Source organism: Musca domestica, unplaced genomic scaffold (genome assembly GCF_030504385.1).
Source record: "Musca domestica strain aabys unplaced genomic scaffold, Musca_domestica.polishedcontigs.V.1.1 13, whole genome shotgun sequence".
NCBI classification, from domain to species: domain Eukaryota; kingdom Metazoa; phylum Arthropoda; class Insecta; order Diptera; family Muscidae; genus Musca; species Musca domestica.
Window position 1 is genome coordinate 5,382,801 of NW_026712172.1, and position 21,390 is coordinate 5,404,190.

General features: G+C 33.8%; 1 protein-coding gene across 6 annotated transcripts; it reads right to left on the reverse strand.

The window, feature by feature from the left end:
* Window positions 1-401: 401 nt before the first annotated feature.
* On the reverse strand, window positions 402-20,808 carry LOC109611981 (E3 ubiquitin-protein ligase trul-1-like). Of its 6 annotated transcripts, XM_059118558.1 has the most exons (6): window positions 19,196-19,761; window positions 19,028-19,130; window positions 12,998-13,341; window positions 12,768-12,784; window positions 2,025-2,162; window positions 404-1,963 (listed from the first exon to the last, which is right to left on the reverse strand). In XM_059118558.1, the coding sequence occupies exons 3-6, from the start codon at window positions 13,040-13,042 to the stop codon at window positions 457-459; spliced, it is 1,707 nt and encodes a 568-aa protein (XP_058974541.1). In that variant the 5' UTR covers window positions 13,043-13,341; window positions 19,028-19,130; window positions 19,196-19,761; the 3' UTR covers window positions 404-456. The 6 variants fall into 6 exon arrangements, with proteins under 6 accessions (XP_058974538.1, XP_058974539.1, XP_058974541.1 ...); XM_059118556.1 differs by lacking the exons at window positions 12,768-12,784; window positions 12,998-13,341; window positions 19,028-19,130 and adding exons at window positions 19,837-20,050; window positions 20,115-20,808 and having other exon boundaries at window positions 403-1,963; window positions 19,228-19,357; XM_059118555.1 differs by lacking the exons at window positions 12,768-12,784; window positions 12,998-13,341; window positions 19,028-19,130 and having other exon boundaries at window positions 402-1,963; window positions 19,228-19,357; window positions 19,585-19,773.
* Between the last annotated feature and the right edge of the window lie 582 nt (window positions 20,809-21,390).

Sequence of the window (21,390 nt, forward strand, 5' to 3'; positions counted from 1 at the left end):
ATATATATAAACACTAAAAATGTACATTCGAAAATAGGAAGCCAATTAAAAAAAAAAAAATCATGGAAAATAAAAATAGCTATTGTACATACCAAATTTTTGGATTATATCTTTTTCCGGTAAGAGACAATTTCGAATTTGAATCGTTAAAATCTGACCAGCGGTTCTTGAGTTATAAGCGTAGTAACTAACACTAACACACTAACTATATATATATATATATATATATATATATATATATATATATATATATATGTATATATATAAATATGTATATATATATATATATATATATATATATATATATATATATATATATATATATATATATATATAAACATATATATATATATATATATATATATATATATATATATACATATTTATATATATACATATATATATATGTATATATGTTTTTAATAGAAAATTACAAAAAAGAAAAACAATCCAGCTTTATACGTTAATCTTGTAATAGTTTTCATCGATAACTATTTTATCAGAAATTCGATTTTGCACGTTCTTATTTGATAGCTGTAATGCCTTATTGCGCAGTTCATTAACTTGTTCTCTGCTATCCAGCTTTATAGCGTTAATCTTGTAATAGTTTTCATCGATAACTATTTTATCAGAAATTTGATTTTGCACGTTCTTATTTGATAGCTGTAATGCCTTATTGCGCAGTTCATTAACTTGTTCTCTGCTATTAATAACTACACCATTCTCGTCCTGTGATTTCTTTTTTGCTGTAACTACATTATTACTTATTGTAATCGTATCAAAGGCTACACCACGTAGGTTTCTTATAGCATACAAGAATAGCGCATGTATTTCTCGATCAACGAATTCCTTTATGGCGATACCTCCGAAGAAAGGTCTCAACAACTGTTGTTGAGCAATAAAACAATGCTTTAGACTGTTTTTTCTAAAAACTACATGAATGCAAACAGTTGTAGGCAATTTTTTTGGTGTAAATTTATCTAAAATCCTCACTCTTAAAACATCCTCTGCTTGTAGATGTATATTCATTTTTGATCCAATTGATACTATTAATTCTTCCAAAGGATATCGAATTTCTCTATAGGGAAATTTTTGAAGCACCACACCACTATTCGGTTCGTTATCCTGAACGCACTCTTCACTCGCTGGAACAGTCGAAGTAATGTCAAGCCTGTCTGTATTGGGTTCCTTCTTTTTAGTACCCGTTCGCAGTTTTTGTGGTGTATTGGTGGTCTGCTCGTTATTGTTCGATTGCAGTTGCATACGTTGAATTTGACTTTGTAAATTTATTTTATCTATAGCAAGCTGTGTGCTTGTAGTAATTTCTTTTTCCAGTTGTTCTGTGATAAGCTGTAGTTTCTGCTTTAATGATTTTACGACTATTTCTGACGATGCGGGATTTTTATCTTTCTGTTCCAACATTTCTTTAGTTTTCCGAGCGAGTTCTTTCGATAAAAGATCATTTTGCTGTTCTAGAAATTTAATACGAGAACTCCCATTACCATTGTCGACTTGGTAAACTTGAAGTGCGGTATCCATCTGCTTTTTCAACATACAAATTTCGACATTTTTGGATTCGATCTCATCTGATTTGCATCTAATATCCACCGCTAAGCGATCATTTTCTTCCAGCAGTACTTTTATACGCTCCTCTGATTCTGAATACTGAGCATGTAGACTCAAAAAGTTGTCGTCGTTGTTTTTGTATTCTGCCAGTTTTCGTTCAATGCTTTGTTTTATTTCTCGTTCTTTGGTAAACTGCTCTTGCATATGAAGGAAATTTACCTCAGTCAGATCAAGTTGGGATTGCAATTCATTTATTTTATCGATACTGGATTCCAATTTCATCTTCAAGTCCTCTAAATGTTCTTTAGGGGGAGATGGAGTGGGTGTCGAATTGCCAAGTAGGAATATTTTATGTGTGGAAGGATTCTGATGCCGACACTGAGGGCAAATGGTTGACCTATATTTAGCATAAGTATCAGTATAACTTCGTGTGTATTTTAAATCTGGGGACTACTTACCGGCTTCTCCATTGCTGCATGCAGCTGAAATGGTAGAGGTGACCGCAGTTGGTGCTATACACATCATCCTGCATTTGAAATTCATCCGTGCAGATGGGACATACCAAGTTGAGCCCGGCCATTTTCTTTGTTTGCAAGCTGCTCAAATAAATAACAACGAATGAAATATTAACTTTTTACAATGTTAACTTTTCACAATTTATTTATTTCACACTATCTTCTTGATTTTGTAATTTTTGTTGTTGGGTGGGTCATACTTTGTGCTCCCATTTAAATCCAAAGAACACAAATCACAATATATCGCCACTCACTTAAATTCCAACAACTAAGATAGTATGTTCATAGAGCGTCGCTGCAATTGAATTTAAAAAGCTTTATTTCTCAAATTGGAAGTAGCCCTGCCAGACCGTTTTGTTATTGAGGGGATTTGCAAATCTCCGTAAAGTTAAGCAGGAACAACATTATGGTAGAATGCAGGGTATGTTAGACAATTCAATAGTTTGCAAACAGTGCATCTTCGCGATATCATTTTGCAGGAATCACTTTTGAAGCTAGAGTTAGGAGCAACTCTAGTTTAGTAAAAGCTCTTCGACTTTTCGAAAATTTTGCCTGAGGTACGAAATTGTTCGTACTTTATTAGTTGTATAACTTCAATTCCATGGAAGAAATAATTATACAACTAATAATAATTTTAAAAATTCTCAGCGTTACCTAAAATTCGACGTTGTGTACAAAGATATTCAACTTCAGCACTATGGTAAAATGTTTTGTACTTCCGTATTACCCAAATACGTCAGGTCCATATCTAAAATTAGTCGGGTCCATATTAAAAATAGATACTTCATTAAATTCAACCCACTGTAATATTCTCAAATTACAAACATTTACATTTTTTCGATAATTCATTTCTATTTTCAACACCATGGTATAGTAATTACAGATAACAGCAAACCCCAGCTGATTTGCCTCTATAGTAAAACAAGTGTTAAATTCCATATGACGTTTTGTGATATAATTCCATTTCTTGATATAATAGGTATACACTTTTATGCCCTCCACCATACTATGGAGGATATATTAAATTTGCCATTCCGTTTGTAACTCCTCGAAATACTCGTGTCTGACCCAATGTCCCGATGTCCGTCTGACGGTCTGATTGTTGTAATCACGCCATATTTCGAACGAATTGAGATAGATGGCTAAAATTTTGCACACATATTTATTTTGCGAGTAGGCAGGTTAGGTTCCTAAATGGGTCATGTAGGTCCACGTTTTCATATAGCCCCCATATAACGGAACCTCCCTATATTCGGTATTTTGATGATTTTAGCGACATTTTTCATCGGAATTGTTTCAAATCTGTCTGTGCAGGTCCACGTGTTCGTATAGGGTAATATAATCGTATTTTTCACGTTTCCCAAAATGTAGAATACTTTGTATATATATGCAGTTATTTTCAATTTGAGGAGGACGTTGCTTTTTCCACGATTTTCTAGCGATTGCTTAAAGTGTTAAGAGATTTGGATAAATTAAAGTATTTTATTTAAAATTAATTGTTTTGTTTACATTTTTGGACATAAAACTCTGACACTTGTATTACGTAGATGTGGCATTTGGTTGTTTTTACGTTTGTTGTACAACATTGAATAAATTGTTCAATTGTCAATGTTGAATTTTAGGTAACGCTGGCATAAGAGTTTCTCAAGCATTGTGAAAAAATGATTATGACTAACCATTGATAATAATATTGTATATTATTGCTTTATTTATTTATGGTATATTGCGTATGTACAAATCAAATAATTACTTATATATTTTTTAGATTATCGCATTTGCATTCTGTTCTCTCGGATATACTACATTGGTCTTCTTACTGGTACCTGTGGAGTAAATCGCTGGTCAACCTGTTCTGTTGAGACGATTGCATTTTGTGGTGAACGTTTTTTTCTTTTTCACAAATATTGTTTATTCCTCACAAAAATATGTTGTAACCTTTTTCTTTCAACTTGTGGCTATAAGTGAAGAGTTTATTTTGTTTTCTATTCAGTGATTCATATAAACGCATGTTTGAAGTATGTTGACACCTTTTTAATTTATATTTGTTCCTCAAAAATATATCCTTATTCAGAGCCTTCTTAAACGACACGTGAAGTGCATATGTCGCTTCAGTTGTAGGAATTTGCATAACAACAATTAATATCATGGTTGACATCGGATCTGTTTAATTTGGCTGAACATTCTTAATTATAACTTCATATATTTCATTACTTGAAGTCAGTCCTCCCAAAGCTTCGATGTCCAAATAAATGCGATGTGGTTGCGGGTTATCCCGTTTGCACAAAGGGCACCTGTTGAACCTTGAAGAAGAAATTGTTTAAATATCTTATTGTTGCATAATCTTTACCTACCTCTGGAGCCAATTTTACAGGCACTCGAAGTGATATATGAGGCCACATATAGTGCTGCATATGTCATCGGAACCTAATATATCGGCACAAATTGAACATGTTCCACCCGTTGACATATCCTTAACAACCAAATAAACGCAATGAAATATATTTATGGAAAATACTTTTTTTGTCACATAATATATATTGTTATCGTGATCGGTATTGTAATTATGATCGTTATGGTAATCTCGGAGAAGTAGATTATAATGTTGGAAGTGAGTTCAAACATTGTTGGTGTAAAGCTACAATTTACCGTATGGCGATTATATAGGCGACAAAATACATATGTATACCGTTTTGTTTACATAAAATAAAAACAACAAAGTAACCAACAAAAAGTTTAGTCACCAACAATAGGAAAGCAGATATTTCGGTTTGTGCTAACGTCTGGCAATACGGTGTACAAAAGCTTTTCCTTGTTATGGAGGGGATCCACCCAATTATAAAAAATGAACAAAGAAATATCTATGTGATAAGAACTGGCCACGTCATTTATTGACTCTATAGTAATACCATGGTACAACAAAAAGGTAAGATAGAGCTACCAGCTGATTACAATATTTTTAAGTGTGCCCGACATCAAAATGAAAACAAAATATTTTCAACAGCAATGATTGGAAGATACCTACATTGCGGCTCGCGCACTAAAGCTATTAAACAGCTTAGCCATGAAATTGAAAAATTTGCAAGTTTGGATAATATTTTTTAGAAAAAATCTGAAATGAATGAAATACACACATACGCACTATTTAACTCATTTTAAAAAGAAGGAAAAATGTGAAAAAAAAAAGTATAAAACAACTTGTTGTATATAACTTTGAATGGGTCTGTCAGGAAGCGGGCATAGCCTCAGGTCTGTAGTTTGTAGTTTACGAAGCTGTTCTACCTCCTTATTGTACCATAAGTGTCAAATTCGATTAGATATTTTATGATTTAATTCCATTTCTTTTTGATATAAAATGTCACATTAATTACTTTTTTCCCTAATAAGGGATAATAACGCTGTTATACTTTGCTTAACGCCAACGCCGATGGTGCGGAAGTTTTATTCGCGGTAAAGGCGACTCCACATTAAGTAATAAAGTCGTATATTTCAGGTTTCCTAAAATTGAAAAATGTAGTATACTTTATGTTTATATGAAGTTTGGTTTCAATTTGAAAGTGATGTTGTTTTTCCACGACTTTCTAGCGATTGCTTGAAGTGCTGAGAGATTTGGACCCACATCTAAAGAGAATACATACAGGGAAATATATAAAAGCATCTAAATTATATAATTGAGGAACTATTCTTCGGCATTTTCAATTTAATAACCCAAATTCCAAAAATGTATATTATTGAAATTGAAGTAATTTATTGAAAATTAATTGTTTTGTTGTCATTTTTGGGCATATATCTCTGACAACTATATTGCGTACAAAAACAAATTTGTATGTGGTTGTTGCTACGTTTTTTGTACAAAAACTCTTGCTATTACCTGTATTACTCTACCATACATATGAACATTGTTGCGAAAATAATATAATAATAAAACAAGTAAAAAAGCTGTAAGGGCCGAACTTTTAATACCCTCCACCATTTGGGACAAATTTGGCAATTTCCAAAAAATAAAACCCGTTAAAAATTCTGTTAAAATCTTAAAAATACCGAATGCTTATACGACGACGTGGGCCTGCATAGGCAACTTTTGTCATAAATTATTACAATATTTAAATGCGAAACTTGAAGAAAAATCTGTTTATAATGTAGCTAAAATCGTCAAAATACCGAATATCGGGGGGTAACGTTATATGGGGGCTACATGAAGACGTGGACCTACATGGCTCATTTTTTGATTTAGGATGTAGTATCCATTACGAACTTCAAATACCAAATTTGAAACGATTCCGGTAAACAATGTCGCTAAAATCATCAAAAAACCGAATATCGGGGGGTACCGTTGTATGGGGGCTACAGGAAGACGTGGACCTGCACAAATAATTTTCTGTCTTAGGCTGTAGCATCTATTGCAAACTTCAAATGCCTAATTTGAAATAATTCCGGTGAATAGTGTCGCCAAAATCATCAAAATACCGAATATCGGGAGGTACCGTTATATGGGGGCTATATGATAACTTGGACCTACATGGCCCATTTACGAACTTAACCTGCCTACTGGGAAAAAATACATGTGTGCAAAATTTTAGCCTTCTATCTCAATTTGTTCGAAAGATAGCGTGATTACAACAGACAGACAGACAGACACACAGACAGACAGACGGACATGGCTAACTCGTCTTAGAATTTTACGCTGATCAAGAATGTATATACTTTGTTGGGTCTGACATGAATATTTCGAGGAGCTACAAACGGAATGACAAAATTAATATACCCTCCATAGTATAGTGGAGGGTATAAAAAGAAATGTAGACCTTTATTAAATTTTCGCGTTTTTATACACTCCACCTTGGAAGGGAATGTATGTTAAATTTATCATTCCGTTTGTAAGACCTCTACATATTCGTCATAGATCCCCTGGTATAATAAAATTAAGATTATGATACTATCATGGCAAAATTAAGAAGGTAAATTCATTTCTAGTAAGTATATCCTTCCCTGCATTTTCTGCAATTTACATTGTCAAATTTCACTGCGACGAAAACATGGTTTCCATCTCTGATGCGTGGTTATACAATGGATTTGTAAATATAAATTTTGACAATAGGTGTGTCTGGTTACTTTTCCTGCAGGCATTGTCCAGCAACTTCTTTCTGAGAGAGTAAGGTAGTTTTATTCTCTTTTGCAAGGAAAATACAAAAAGTAAACAGTATTCCTGCGGAAGCTTGCAACTAATCAGCTATTTTGTCAAAACAAACCAATTTGTCCCCCATTAAAAGAATTAAAAGAAAGAAAGCACCACCAACTTACAAATTTTATATATAACTAGCTGGCCCGGTCCGCGTTGCAGGCCCGTACTTTTAGTCTTTAAAGCATAATAAATCACAGATCTGACTTATGTAGGCGGCACAATTTTGATTATAAGTAATGACGCCATTATAATTACTCCAATTTTGATTATAAGTAATGACTTGATTATGAGTAATGACTCCATGACTAAATATAAATTATATTCATGGCAAAAATTATAATTACCGTCGGTTTTAGATATTTTGAATAGCCTGATCTTATTTTTCAGCTATAGGCTTTAATTTGAGTGTTAAATACCTATATGATAAAGAACATCTATAATAGCCCCATGTGAAAATTCAGCTCAATTTTTGATATTGTAAAAAGCATTCAAATGAGCTATAATTTGAAATTTGTATTTCCAACGTTTAAAATACCGTACTGCGTGGTATTCAGTTTTGTCCACCTCATACTTGAAGGCAGAATGTTGTCAGAATAGCCAAAAAAATTACTCTTTTGCTCCGATTACAGTAAGATGGGCATTAATTGTTTGTCATTTAAATTGTGCGGCGGAGATCTAATAAAGTTACTTTATAATTTCGTATTTTTTTCATGTTTCTGCCACAATTTCCGACTGAATGAGTCGCAGATTGACATTTCGGAGTTTATTTCATATAGACGTACATCCCAAATCTACGTTCCCAACCAATATTCTCTTGGGGGTTACAAATTCAATAGAATACCAAATTTTCTTTTCTGACCACACATTGGTTGGGAAACTGGACTTGGGGGTATGCTAATGTGGGGACTATACTTAAATAAATTCCTATGAGGATAATTATCTGTAAGATGATTTTCTACCCCAGGGTTTTTTACCCCAGGTAGCCTCAAGACTAAGATGCGCCCTTTTCCGAAAAATAAAAATTTTATAAGAAGAGGTTTTCTTCTCCCTTAGAAACAAAGATGTCAAATAAGGGCCAAAAAAATGAAAAAAGTGACCAAGACCCCGAAAATACCTTAAATCATATGATGGTGATACCAAAACGTGATAATTTTTTGCAAATATGGTTTCTACTTAAATTATCAACATAAGCTAAAATTAGTACGAAAAATATGGTTAAAATGTAGAATATACTTGAAATCGGGTTGTTCCGTTATCAGGGGTTATGATCCATATCATGGCCTGCCAAAGCGATTAAAGGTATCTTGAATGTTTAGGTAGAATTTCTATTTTGCGTTCTTTATAGTCGGTATTTGACTGATTGCAGTCCCAATGTATTTTGCATTTTGTGTTCTCATTTGACAATTTATTGTCATATGAAAGAAGCAGGTCCACTTTTTGAAATTAACGCCATAACGCTTCTTCGGTCATTTTTGCTTGTTTAAATGTGTCCGCATCTTCCAGCTGAAGCACGATGTAGGTCCTGGAGTAGAAAGCATTTAACATCTTATTGCGCCCTCATTTTCAATCAAATTCAAACCAATAAAAAAATGTACACTTCAATATAGAAAAAAAGAAAAAGAATCTTCAACTGGTTCGCTATTTTTTTTTTTTTTCGAAAATAGTAAGTCAAAATGGAAAAAAATATGCAATATAAAACATTACTATTGTACATTTTAAAAGTCAAAATGAAAATGTTCAAATTTCACATTTTTACGCGATTTTTTTTTGGATTTTATTCTTTTCTGCCAAGAGGCAATTCCGAATTTGTCTAAATCGTTAAAATCAGACCGGCGGTCTTTATGTTATAAGAGTAGTAACTAACACAACTTTCTTTTACATATAGAGAGATAGATTTAAAAGTAGGCGCGTTCCTCAGCCCCTAAATAAGTATTTAGGGTTGGATGGAAAGCCAACAGCATCTCGTGTAATAATTCTCAAACCGATATCTTCACTATTTTGGCAAATATAAAGATTTTAGATAAATCGTAATAGTGGGCGTAAAAGGAGGCGTGGTCAATATTTTTGTCTTTAAACACCTAACTCGGGGTATGACGAACGTTTGTACAAAAAATTATGCAAATCGGTCCAGCCGTTTTCAACTGATTCCGTTACCAACAAACAACAATTGATTTTTATATATATAGAAGATAAAAGGGAAATTAGCAATAAAATTAAATATGAGCAATAAAAGAAAGATAGGTTTGATGTATTCCCCGGAATTCTTTAAACGTGTTGCTAATGGCGGTTGTCTAAAAATGTTGGAAATAGTATTTTATTTTCTTATTGCATATTAATATTCACGTTTTTCCCATTTTGTAAAGTTGTTCTCCAAAAACAATCAGGTTTGCTAATTACAAAAAAATATTTTCAAATTAAAAACACAAATGGAAATAAACAAACAATAGAAAACATCTGATTCAATGTGAAGAAGAAGAGTTGCAAGTGTTTGCAAGACGAAATTTGTCCATCAAATATTTGCAAACTCCCATTAAAAGAACTGTCAAAATTTCTCCCTCCGACCGCTCTCTTTTGTAGAACTTTCGGGTTAACAGACGATTTCCAGTAACAATTTGTAACAATTGTTACAAATTTTAGGGTAACCAGACACACCCAATAAAATTTTTTGAAACGAATAAATTTGACAAGAAAATGTAAATATATGATTGCATGACTTTACCTTCTTCATTCGACCATGGATACAATCATGGTAAAAGAATATTGGTAGATGCATCAGTGCTTAGAAACATTGATATGTCAAAAATTTTAAAATGTTTTATCAAAAATAAGTACATTTTTAACTGTTTCCTTATACAACCCAGACGGAGGTTGTTATAATATGCATTTTCAACAATTTTTTCAATAATTTTTTATTCAAAATTTTCAATTCTAAAATCAGTTTGACAGTTCTTTATCCCAGCAGCTGTGTCCATGCGACTACCTGTATTCTTCTACCATGGATACAATCATGGCTCAATAAGGTTGCTCAACTTCAAAGAAACTAGAAAAATGCAACTCTGTGCTGGAGTCTTATACAGGCATGTCACAAAACCGTATCGAAATGGTTTTGTTTTTGTTATTCAAAATCGTTCATTATTGTTTTAGCTTCTTCAGATTTCGTACGATTTGGTGAACTACAAATTCAGTTTAAATATGGTAACATTATATATTCAAAATGGCAAAATTAGGGGAATGAAAGAACGAATGAATGAGGATTCAAAACAAAACACATTATTAGAAACATGTATAAGTGCAAATATTCTGTTTAAAAGAGTTTTTTTTGTGCAAAAAGCAACATTGTATTTTATTCCTCAATGTCACTGAGCACATATTTTGTTGAAACGACCACCACCAGTTTTTGCATTTTACTTTTTATTGTGACACAATTTTTTAACGTATGTCCAGTCTGACCATGTCTTTCCACCCATTTGAATCTTTGGTGGGTGGTGCCGAGGAATTTTGGTAAGCTGGGACCAACTTGTTTCAGCAACCACTCGATCACCTTTGACATATCTCTAGGTCCTGGTGGTTCTTCATAAAATCTATAACAACCAATTCTAGTACCGAATTCCTGTGCCAGCCCCTAAAATATGAATTAATGATTAAACAGCATTCCACAAAACATATTTCACATATTTTAAAATAATTACATTTTTGTACAATTTTTTTGAGTGTTCTTTTTTTTTTTTTTGTTTTTTTCTCTTTGCTTCAGTTTATTATTCGTAATGCCACATTGTTTGGTTTTCACATGTGAACAATTTTTGTTTGAAGAAAAAAGAGATATAGCAACAAAAATGTTGCGATTTATATTTTCTGAAGAACCTTAATACGAAATTAAAATCACTTTTGTACCGAAATCATTCTTTTGACATACCTGATAGTGTCAAATGGACTTTTAACAAAATTCTTATGTTGCGAAAAAGTCGCGAAACAAGAATGCAATTTCGGGGTTATTTAAAATAGTAGGGCAATACAGTTTTAACACAAATTTACTTCGAAATATGGATTTATTTTGCAACCAAATTTGAAATAATTTCAAATTATTGTATTTTTTATTCAAAACTATACACACACATACACAAAATGTTTATATGTTTTGACAGAATAAGGGCACAAAAAGAAAATAATTGTATTTATGGGGTAGCATTGTCCTTCTGCAATTATGCCATGGGTAGAACCTACTTTTATGTGGTTACCCTATTCTGTCAAAACATATACACAGCTTGTATAAGTGTGTGTATTGTTTGCAATAAAAAAGAAAATAATTTAAAATTATTTCATGTTTAAAGACAAGTGAGAAAAAAAACAATTGTTGCATGTTTTTAAATCTATTTGGCACAGAGTTGTATTTTCATAGTTTCTTTGAATTTGAGTAACATTTTTTGAGCCATGGGATATTTGGTATTTTGACGATTGAAGCCACATTTTCCAAACGATTTGTGTGAAATTTGGTATAATTTTTGCATAAAAATGTTTTCTTTACCCAACGAAGGGGGTTCGGGCTAGCCGAACTTAATGTCTTTTTATTTGTTTGTTTATATATTAAAAATGAATGCAACAAGTGTTGCTTATTTGATGATAAAAAACTTGTTGCATTTGTTTTAATAGTAATTCTGACATTACAATACAATGGTACAATGAAGACAAGGTAGGTTAAGTTGGAAAGTGATGTCAGAATTTCTATCAAAGCAATATCATGTTCTATATTTCTCTAAAGATTTATATCGCTATAAAGAGAGTACATTTTGTCCATAGATACCATGGCAGAAGAATACAGGTAGATGCATGAACGCTTGGGAGCATTGATATGTCAAAAAAATTTAAATGTTTTTTCAAATATAAGTAGAATTTTATATGTTTTCTTATACTACCTCATTCGGAGGCTATTATAGTTGGGGTTTTTCAACAATTTTTACAAATTTAAATAACTTTTCATTCAACATTTTCAATTCCAAAAATGGTTTGACAGTTCATTGTCCCAGCATCTGTGTCGACGCGTCTACCTATATTCTTCTACCATGATATATATCTTGTAATACGCGTTTTGATTACAACTGAATTTGAATATTTTCTCAAAAGTTCTTATGTAACTGAAAAGAACACACACATGCAGAAGTTATTTTGACAAGTTAAGCAAAGATTGGTAGCAGTGCCCACCTTGATTCATTGTACCATACATGGTAGGAGAATATAGGTAGACGCATTGGCACAGCTGCTGGGACAAACCAATTTTGGAATTGAAAATGTTGAGTGAAAAATTATTTAAATTTGTAAAAATTGTTGAAAAACGCATATTATAATAATATCCGAATGACGTCGTATAAGAAAACATATATAAATCTACTTATATTTGAAAAAAACATGTTGCGTGGACGAGTCACTTAAAGGCGGCGCACCAGAGATGAAAAATAATATTATTCTCATTATAATAGCAATAAATATTTTTTGGGATTGGAGTAAATACATACCCAGAGCAGAATTCCAGCTATGTTTATGGTGTAAAAGAAAACCAGATAGAAAATTAAAAATAATGTTGGATCCCTTTGATCTTCAATGTTTCGAAATAAATTAGTATTGTTTGTACAGCCAATTTTAGATGAAAAGACCGTTGTGTGTTGTTCTTTTATATTTATTTTGTGGAAATAACGACCAAAGTAAGTTATATCAACCATGGGGAAAATTAATGAGTATAACTTACAAAGTCTTTGTTGCCATAGAATTTCCCGAACAAAATCACCAACATCACTGGCCTCAAATATCGCAAAAGTGGGGCCAGTGCATTTGCCTTTTGCCCAGTATTTCAACTGTGGTTGTGGCAGCAACTTAACGAGAAGCCTCACCCTTTGTACCAAGAAACGAATAGAAGTGCCGGTAGTGTCAGCCTTTCCCACAAATTGACAGTCATTGCAATATCTGTGTGTTAGATTGGGGAAATTTATGTGTAGACAATACCAGTTGCCGCACATTCAAGGTGGAGCACAAGGTAGCCCTTAGAATTTAATTTTCTTATAAAAAAAGGACCTAAAGGGTGACAGCGGTTTCCTGCAAAAAAAAAGAAAGAAAATTCATATGTTAGAAAAGGCATCAATTAGGATGTAATTGTCAACCAAAAATCGAAATTTAACCTTAAAACAAAATTCTATGTATTTCGTATTGAAATTGTGTTGTCTTTGTTAATGTCCTAGAGTTTGAGTGAATTCGACTGTGAGGATTTTCAACGCCAGGATTTAATTACAATTTGTTTCACGATTAAACTAAAAGTTTTCTAGAGAAGTTTGGGTTAAATAATTGGTTACCTTGGCCCAGGAATAACCATCTTAAGTGAGTTCTCTTAGGGTAGTCCTTTGGTAGTGAAATTGCGTGAATAAAAACCAATAGACTCTCTAGTAACCTTTTTAGGAAGAATTCTTGAAAAACATCATAGTACTTTTCTCGCTAAACTGGTGTTACATATTACATTAAAAGAGAGAAATATTAGACAAAACAGAAACAAAATTAGTTTTAAGAAACCTTTTATTGATAAATGTTTTCAATGTTTGATTAGTAAAATAAATATGTGGTGATCTGTTTGTAAGGGGGGGTTACCCTTGAGGTAAGGTGATGAGATGATTGTGTGTGTCTTGTGGGGTTTCCAGTAAATTTAAATATGGAAATTTGGAGACCATGGAAGGGCGGGCGAATGTGGTAATAAAGACATCAAAGCAGTTCGTTTGTAAATTTTTTGGGTAGTTCGCCCTGAGTTGTTAGACATGGACTTGCCGCGAGCAAGTCGGATGGTTCATTCTAGCGCCGCAACATCGAGAATTGTAACAGATGGTGCCCAAACTTTAAATAATATAGGTTCATTTAGAACCGAGATTATGATATTTTTTGTGCTATACCACCTACGTGCAATAAAATAGACCATATTGAAAAGTCATAGTAGTAAGTATTGTAGCAATATTCTTAGACCTGACCGATATTGAGCCATGTTCTTTTTGTTGTTGAAAACAGATTAATGTGCAACATTAGTTTTAAGGTAAAATAGGATATTTAGTATAATACTTCCATAATATTAAAAACGGTCAATGCAATAACTTATTCGTCTTATGTGTAACAATGTACGTATTGTGAATGGCCTGTCTTTTGTGTTTTGGTTCCATTAAGTAGCTGCAATAGGTAACATTTTCGACGAAGGTAAATGGACAATATGCGTTTGAATAAAAGCAGATTCTGGCTGTGTTCCCATTTACTAGATCTTTTTTCGGGACAGAAGGGAAATTGCCGTAAAGACAAAGTCGAAAGAAATATTAAATACATGTGCTTTATTAGTGTTCGTCTTTAACTGTTTTGATAACCGAAAGGACATTCTTTAAAAAAATCTAGGAGAACCCCTATGTGTTGGAAATTGTTTTGTTTAAAATGTTTTTGTTTTGTGACTAGTTTTTTTATAACCTTATATAGATATATATTATTTTTTATTTTTTTTTGCAACGTATAATTTTATTCCTTTTTATTATTTTTATTAACACAATATTATTGGTGAATGTAAAAGAATTCAAAGTTTTCATTCAATTATTGGTAGAATCAAAAGAAACCGCACTGCGTCAGTTGATGTTAGCAGAATATCGGGGCAAACATTGCCGAAATATAGGAAAAAGGATAAGATTGGCAATATGGTAAATCCAAATCCGTAATTGATATGTCTCAGACTATCAACGCAACCTCTAACCCCAATTCTAATACTTATAATATGCTCCCTAATGGTAACCCAACTAGTTCTTCTAATAGTTCCACGCCAGCTAATGACGATATTAACAATGTTTTAAGGGAAATTGTAGATGCCGGGGTAACTGGTACGAACGATCCGAACAATCAACCTAACAACGTCCCTTTTTCGTTTCCAAATCCACCTCCCATAATCGAACCCAACAGACAACCAGAGATGCAATCGAATTTGCAACTCCCGGTCCCAATTTGGATAGACCAAGTAAAGTGGAGAAATTCAAGCTTAAATTTGATGGCAATCCGTTTGGCATGTCTGTTGAAGACTTCGTGTTTTGACTCGAATACCTAAAGAAACAATACAAGGTGTCATGGGAAGAAATCTTTGCGAGTTCCAGTCTTTACTCGCTGGCAGCGCTTATGAGTGGTACTGGTTACAAATCAATACCGGTATAGTGATGGATTGGCCTTCTTTAAAAGATGCCCTATATCGACGGTACAGTACGACTCGATCGAATTTTGAAGTCATGAGCGAGATAGTCGACAGAAAATTTAAACCAGGGGAAGATATCGATAACTTTTTCCAATCCATAAATACTTTGAGATCCAGGTTAGTTCAACCCATGGTACAATGAAGAGAAGGTAGGTCAACTTTGAAAAAATTGCAAGTATAGAGGTCTACCTGTTTGGCTTGTAATGTCAGAATTGCTATCAAAACAATAAAAAAGCAACAACTTGTTGCATTGATTTTGAATAAATAATTTAAAACCACGAAAACTGAATGAATGGTCAAAATTTCTTTTCAATATCATGTTCAATATATCCCTTATGGTTTATTTCGCGACAAAAACTGTAGATTTTGTCGATGCATTCGTTGCAATAAGCATTTTGAAAACACCCGAATTTGAATATTTTCTGAACAATTTTTTATTGAAAAGAAGACACACACATAAGCAAATGAAGTTGACATATTAAGCCAGAAAAATAAAAAAAATTAAATCATATGGTAGTTCTGCCCTACCTTGAATTCATTGTACCATGGTTCAACCGATATCGGAAGGAGAGCTGATTCAGATCGTAAAAAGAAATTTAAAGGGACAAATTTTTAAGATGATTTACCCAATGAACATCAGATCTATGGAACAGCTCAGGATGGAGTGTATCTTAGCAGAAAGGACATGATTAAAACGTTAAACAAGATACATGCCTCCTCCTCCGAACCGGCACGTTAGGGTAAACGAACTAAATACTGATAATAATGATTATAACATAAATTACTATGAGGATGAACAAGTTCAGGATGTGTCAGAACTAAAAACCGATCCAATCTGTTGGAACTGTAGAAAAAGAGGTCAAAGGTTTATGGACAGTTTATCCTCACAAAGATCGTTGTTTTGCTACCGATATGACCAACCCAATACCGTGGCAACAAGTTGCCCTAGGTGCATGTCAGGAAACGGCCAGAGGAACATATCGTAGGCGGGGAGATCATGTTCGGGAGACAAGCCCGCAACGATAAACCAGCAAGCACCAACATAAACAGCAATGAATACATTTCTATTCGACACTACCTTCCACTTGAAATCCGAAAATCCAATTATGAAATTGTCAAAAATATAACATTTGGGGAAGTGGAAGGCGACTCTGAGATCGATCATAATAGTGAGATTGCTGACAACAATACAAAAACGTTCAAAAAATTCAAAAACGATTATAAGAAATTAGCTAGAATTCAAAAACTTAGGCAACGAAAAAGAGAAAACCAACTTGTGAAGAATATGGTAACCGAATCAGTTCGAAAATACAATGAAACGTCCGATCCAAGACCTTATGCAGAAAAAACTTAATCGAGTGATGGAAAAATTTCCTGCGTTTCAAAAAAAAATGGGTCTTGGTGTTGAAAAACACACTATTAGCCAGTGGAGGGTACAAATCCAATTAAGGATAAACATTACCGCATTTCACGAGCTATGCATCAAATTGTTTATGAAGAATTTGATAAGATGATAGAGCTGAAAGTAATAGAAGAGAGTGAACGTGAGTGGAACAATAGGACAACCATCGTTAGGTAACCCTGGAAGAACCGATTTTGTTTGGATGCGCGTAAGTTAAACGCTGTAACCATTAAAGACGCGTATCCATTACAAAATATCGACGGGATACTAAGTAGAATTGATCAGACGGTATTCATAAGTAGAGGAGATTTAAAGATTTAAAAATGCCTTTTAGCAGATATAGCTGGATGAAGAGTCGAGGAAGAGTCCGCTCTATCAATTCAGAATAATGCCATTCGGCTTGTGTAATGCCGCACAACGTCTATGCCGACTTATGCATAAGGTCATATCGGTCCGACTTAAATCAAACGTATTCATATATTTGGTTATATCAGAAAATTTCGAAACTCATTTGAAATTATTTGAACAAGGAGTGCGAATCTGACGATGGGCCTCACCAAGAATATGATCTGTTTTAAAGAGTTTAGGTACTTAGGTTTTATAATCGGAGGCGGGGTCCTAAAACCCGATCCTGACAAAATACGAGCGATTAGAAATCTAAAAATTCCAAGAAAGGATGTGAGAAGCTTTTTAGGAACCGCCGTTTCTATCAAAAACAACATAAATTGCCTGATATAAAAATAGAAAACGGTTACATTTTCAAACGCACAAAACCAGAAACTGAATTGAATTCTGTTGAAATGCCTTGGAAACTTTGGGTCCCAAAAAATTTAACCCATTTGTTAATCGAAAAGGCACATGGTGAGGTAACCTCAGCTCATGGCGGTATAGCTAACACGCTGAACCGCCCATTTCAAAAACTTTATATGGATTTTTTAGGGAAATATCCACGATCAAAATCAGGCAATAGTTATATATTTATATTTTTTGACCACTTTTCCAAATTTGTGTTTCTAAAAGCCATAGAAGAAGCTACCACATCTAATTTCGTTCAATTTTTTGTACAAGAGATATTTAGAAAATTCGGAGTTCCCGAGACCATTCATACAGATAATGGGCTACACAGCCACTGGTGTAACACCCTTTTTCGCACTTTTTGGATATGAAATATACACCAACGGCAGTGATTTTAAACTGGCAAGGAAATTAAAGTCACTATGTGACCACGCAATAAATGACTTAAATCGGAAGAAAAGGTTGGAGCTCATTAGGGAAAGAATAGCAAAAAACCTGCACCATGCATATGAAGCAGTGCCAAACACTATAATCAGCGGGTAGTACAATTTTTACCTGGACAGGAGGTCTTTAGACGGAACCATATTTTAAGTGATTTTGGAAAGAACATCAATTCAAAATTTTGCAGGAAATATCTGAAATGTAGGACAGTTAAACCCGTGGGAAACAATATGTTTGAAGTTGAGGATATGCAATGCAAGTCATGAGGGACTTGTCATGTAAAGGATTTAAAAAGCTAAGGCCATCCGCTGAGGAGCTGTCTTACTATAGCAAAATTGTAAAATGTTAGGTAGTTGTGAATTCTAACTAGGCTACAGATTTTGAGCCATGTAGCTAGACCAAAACCACATAAATGGCTTCCCATATGGGGACCCCATACGGGGTCGGAACTATGCCATCACGGCCTGGGAAGTTAGACCAAAGTGGCGGGTGCAAAAGTCACATTCAAACTACGTAAAAGTCCCAACTATTACCAATAATAAAGATAGAAATCCCACAGAGTTGTTGTCATCCAGTGTCGAGGTGTGAAATGTATAATTCCGAAAAAAATCTTGTAATTTTCTCACTTTCTCACAGATATCAATCCAGGCAGGTTGTAACTATTTCCACGAAGCTTTTCCCTCAAAAAGACATATTCATGTGACAAGGTAATTAGGAATCGACCTTAACCACGGGAATAAAAATCCAGAGTACAGATCTCTGATCTTCTATACATTTTTTAGCCAGTATTTCGATTTTTCCTAATTCTTAGTGTTAACAAACTCCTGTTGTAATGGTAAAATGTTTATTTACCATGTCTCATTAACCTTTTCATATACAAAGGTAAAACTTACCCGAATAACCGCCTCTGGCTGTGTGGGGTACATCTTCTGTTCTCCTCCAAAAAAAAAAGATCGTGTCCACGGCGGTATCACCGTAATAATAACTAATAGTGAGCTACAATGAAAATCAAAAGGGCATTAGGAAATAAACAGATGCATATTGTACAACACGAAACAAACCACAACAAACTAGCAGAGTACTAGCTAAGTACCACCAAAAATATATCGTGATGCCACGGTCAAACTTGTTGCTGTCAGGATATATTGATGTAAAGCAACGTGGCCAGCATGCCTTTAACCTGGACACCAAGTATAATGATTGCGGAAGCCGGTAATATTTACCTAAATAGAGAAACAAAAACATTAAATAGATATACCAATCAAATTAATTGAAGTATTTATCCTGTTGTCACATTTGCCCAATATAATGAATTGTTGTTGGTAAAACAACCATACGGCAGCAAATCCAATCATTAATGGCAAAAAAAAAATAAGGAAAACTTTTGTGTGTTTCCGTGGACAGACATGGTGGATGTTCATGACTTCAATAAATAAAAGTTTCTACGTGCCCAACCAATAAATGACCAAAAGTCTCTGCAGGAAAATATTGCAAGAAAACAATGAATCAATAAATATTTTTGGCATAAAGTAAAATAGGGGTCGATCAATCGAAAGTAACGTAGGGATGAAAACAATTCTTCTTCTTTTCCATCCATTCATGAAGAGATGTTCGCGTTTATTAATATGGATAGGGTTCGCTGTCGTATATACCGACAGCGTAGTATGTGTAAACTACACTACTAACGCAATATGAAATTTACCGTTTTTCATCGAACTTTGAGGGGTATTGGAATGTTTATACCAGGGAATCCATGCCCGGCTTGGAGACTCCAGGGTGTGGGAGTTCCCCACGTTATGAATTTAGCATCACGCACATCGCCCCTTGCGAAATATCCTCAGCAATGTTCGATGTTTTGTTGCGTGGACGAGTCACTCAAAGGCGGCGATATTCAAAATGGTGGCGGCGCACCAGAGCTGAAAAAAAATATTATTCTCATTATAACAATTAATATTTTTTGGGATTGGAGTAAATACATACCCAGAGCAGAATTCCCGCTATGGTTATGGTGTAAAAGATAGAAAATTAATAATAATGTTGGATCCCTTTGTGGAAAACGACAAGCGTTGCCATATCAAATCGAAATAAGATATTGTTCAGTGGGAAATTTAATGCTGTTTTTATTAACGCGGGTAGTCGTCAGCCATTTAGTGAGGGTAGTATCGTCAGTGTAGATGCAAACAAAATAATGGTGATTCGTTGATGTGTATGTTACCCAAAATGTCGTGGAAAGTTGAGGAAAATGGTGGAAAATTCACTGCCCTATAAAAGGCTGTATGCAGAAAAGAGCTTTAGTAGTTGTGCAGTAACCGCCATTGAGTGCCGGCTTGATCTTCAAAGTTTCGAAATAAATTAATATTGTTTGTGCAGCCAATTTTAGATGAAAAGACCGTTGTGTGTTGTTCTTTTATATATCAACTATGGTTGTGGCAGCAACTTAACGAGAAGCCTCATCCTTTGTACCAAGAAACGAATAGAAGTGCCGGTTGTGTCAGCCTTTCCCACAAATTGATAGTCATTGCAATACCTGTGTGTTAGATTGGGGAAATTTATGTGTAGGCAATACTAGTTGCCGCACATTCAAGGTGGAGCACAAGGTAGCCCTTAGAATTTAATTTTCTTATAAAAAAAGGACCTAAAGGGTGTGACAGCGGTTTCCTGCAAAAAAAAAAAGAAAGAAAATTCATATGTTAGAAAAGGCATCAATTAGGATGTAATTGTCAACCAAAAATCGAAATTTAATCTTAAAACAAAATTCTATGTATTTCGTATTGAAATTGTGTTGTCTTTGTTAATGTCCTAGAGTTTAAGTGAATTCGACTGTGAGGATTTTCAACGCCAGGATTTAATTACAATTTGTTTCACGATTAAACTAAAAGTTTTCTAGAGAAGTTTGGGTTAAATAATTGGTTACCTTGGCCCAGGAATAACCATCTTTAGTGAGTTCTCTTAGGGTAGTCCTTTGGTAGTGAAATTGCGTGAATAAAAACCAATAGACTCTCTAGTAACCTTTTTAGGAAGAGTTCTTGAAAAACATCATAGCACTTTTCTCGCTAAACTGGTGTTACATATTACATTAAAAGAGAGAAATATTAGACAAAACAGAAACAAAATTAGTTTTAAGAAACCTTTTGTATCAACAAATGTTTTTAATGTTTGATTAGTAAAATAAATAATTTGTAGTTTTATTAAAACAATGCTATTTTGCCAGTAGTCGGCACCACTTGCTAATTGTCGGTATGGTATGTTCCAACAG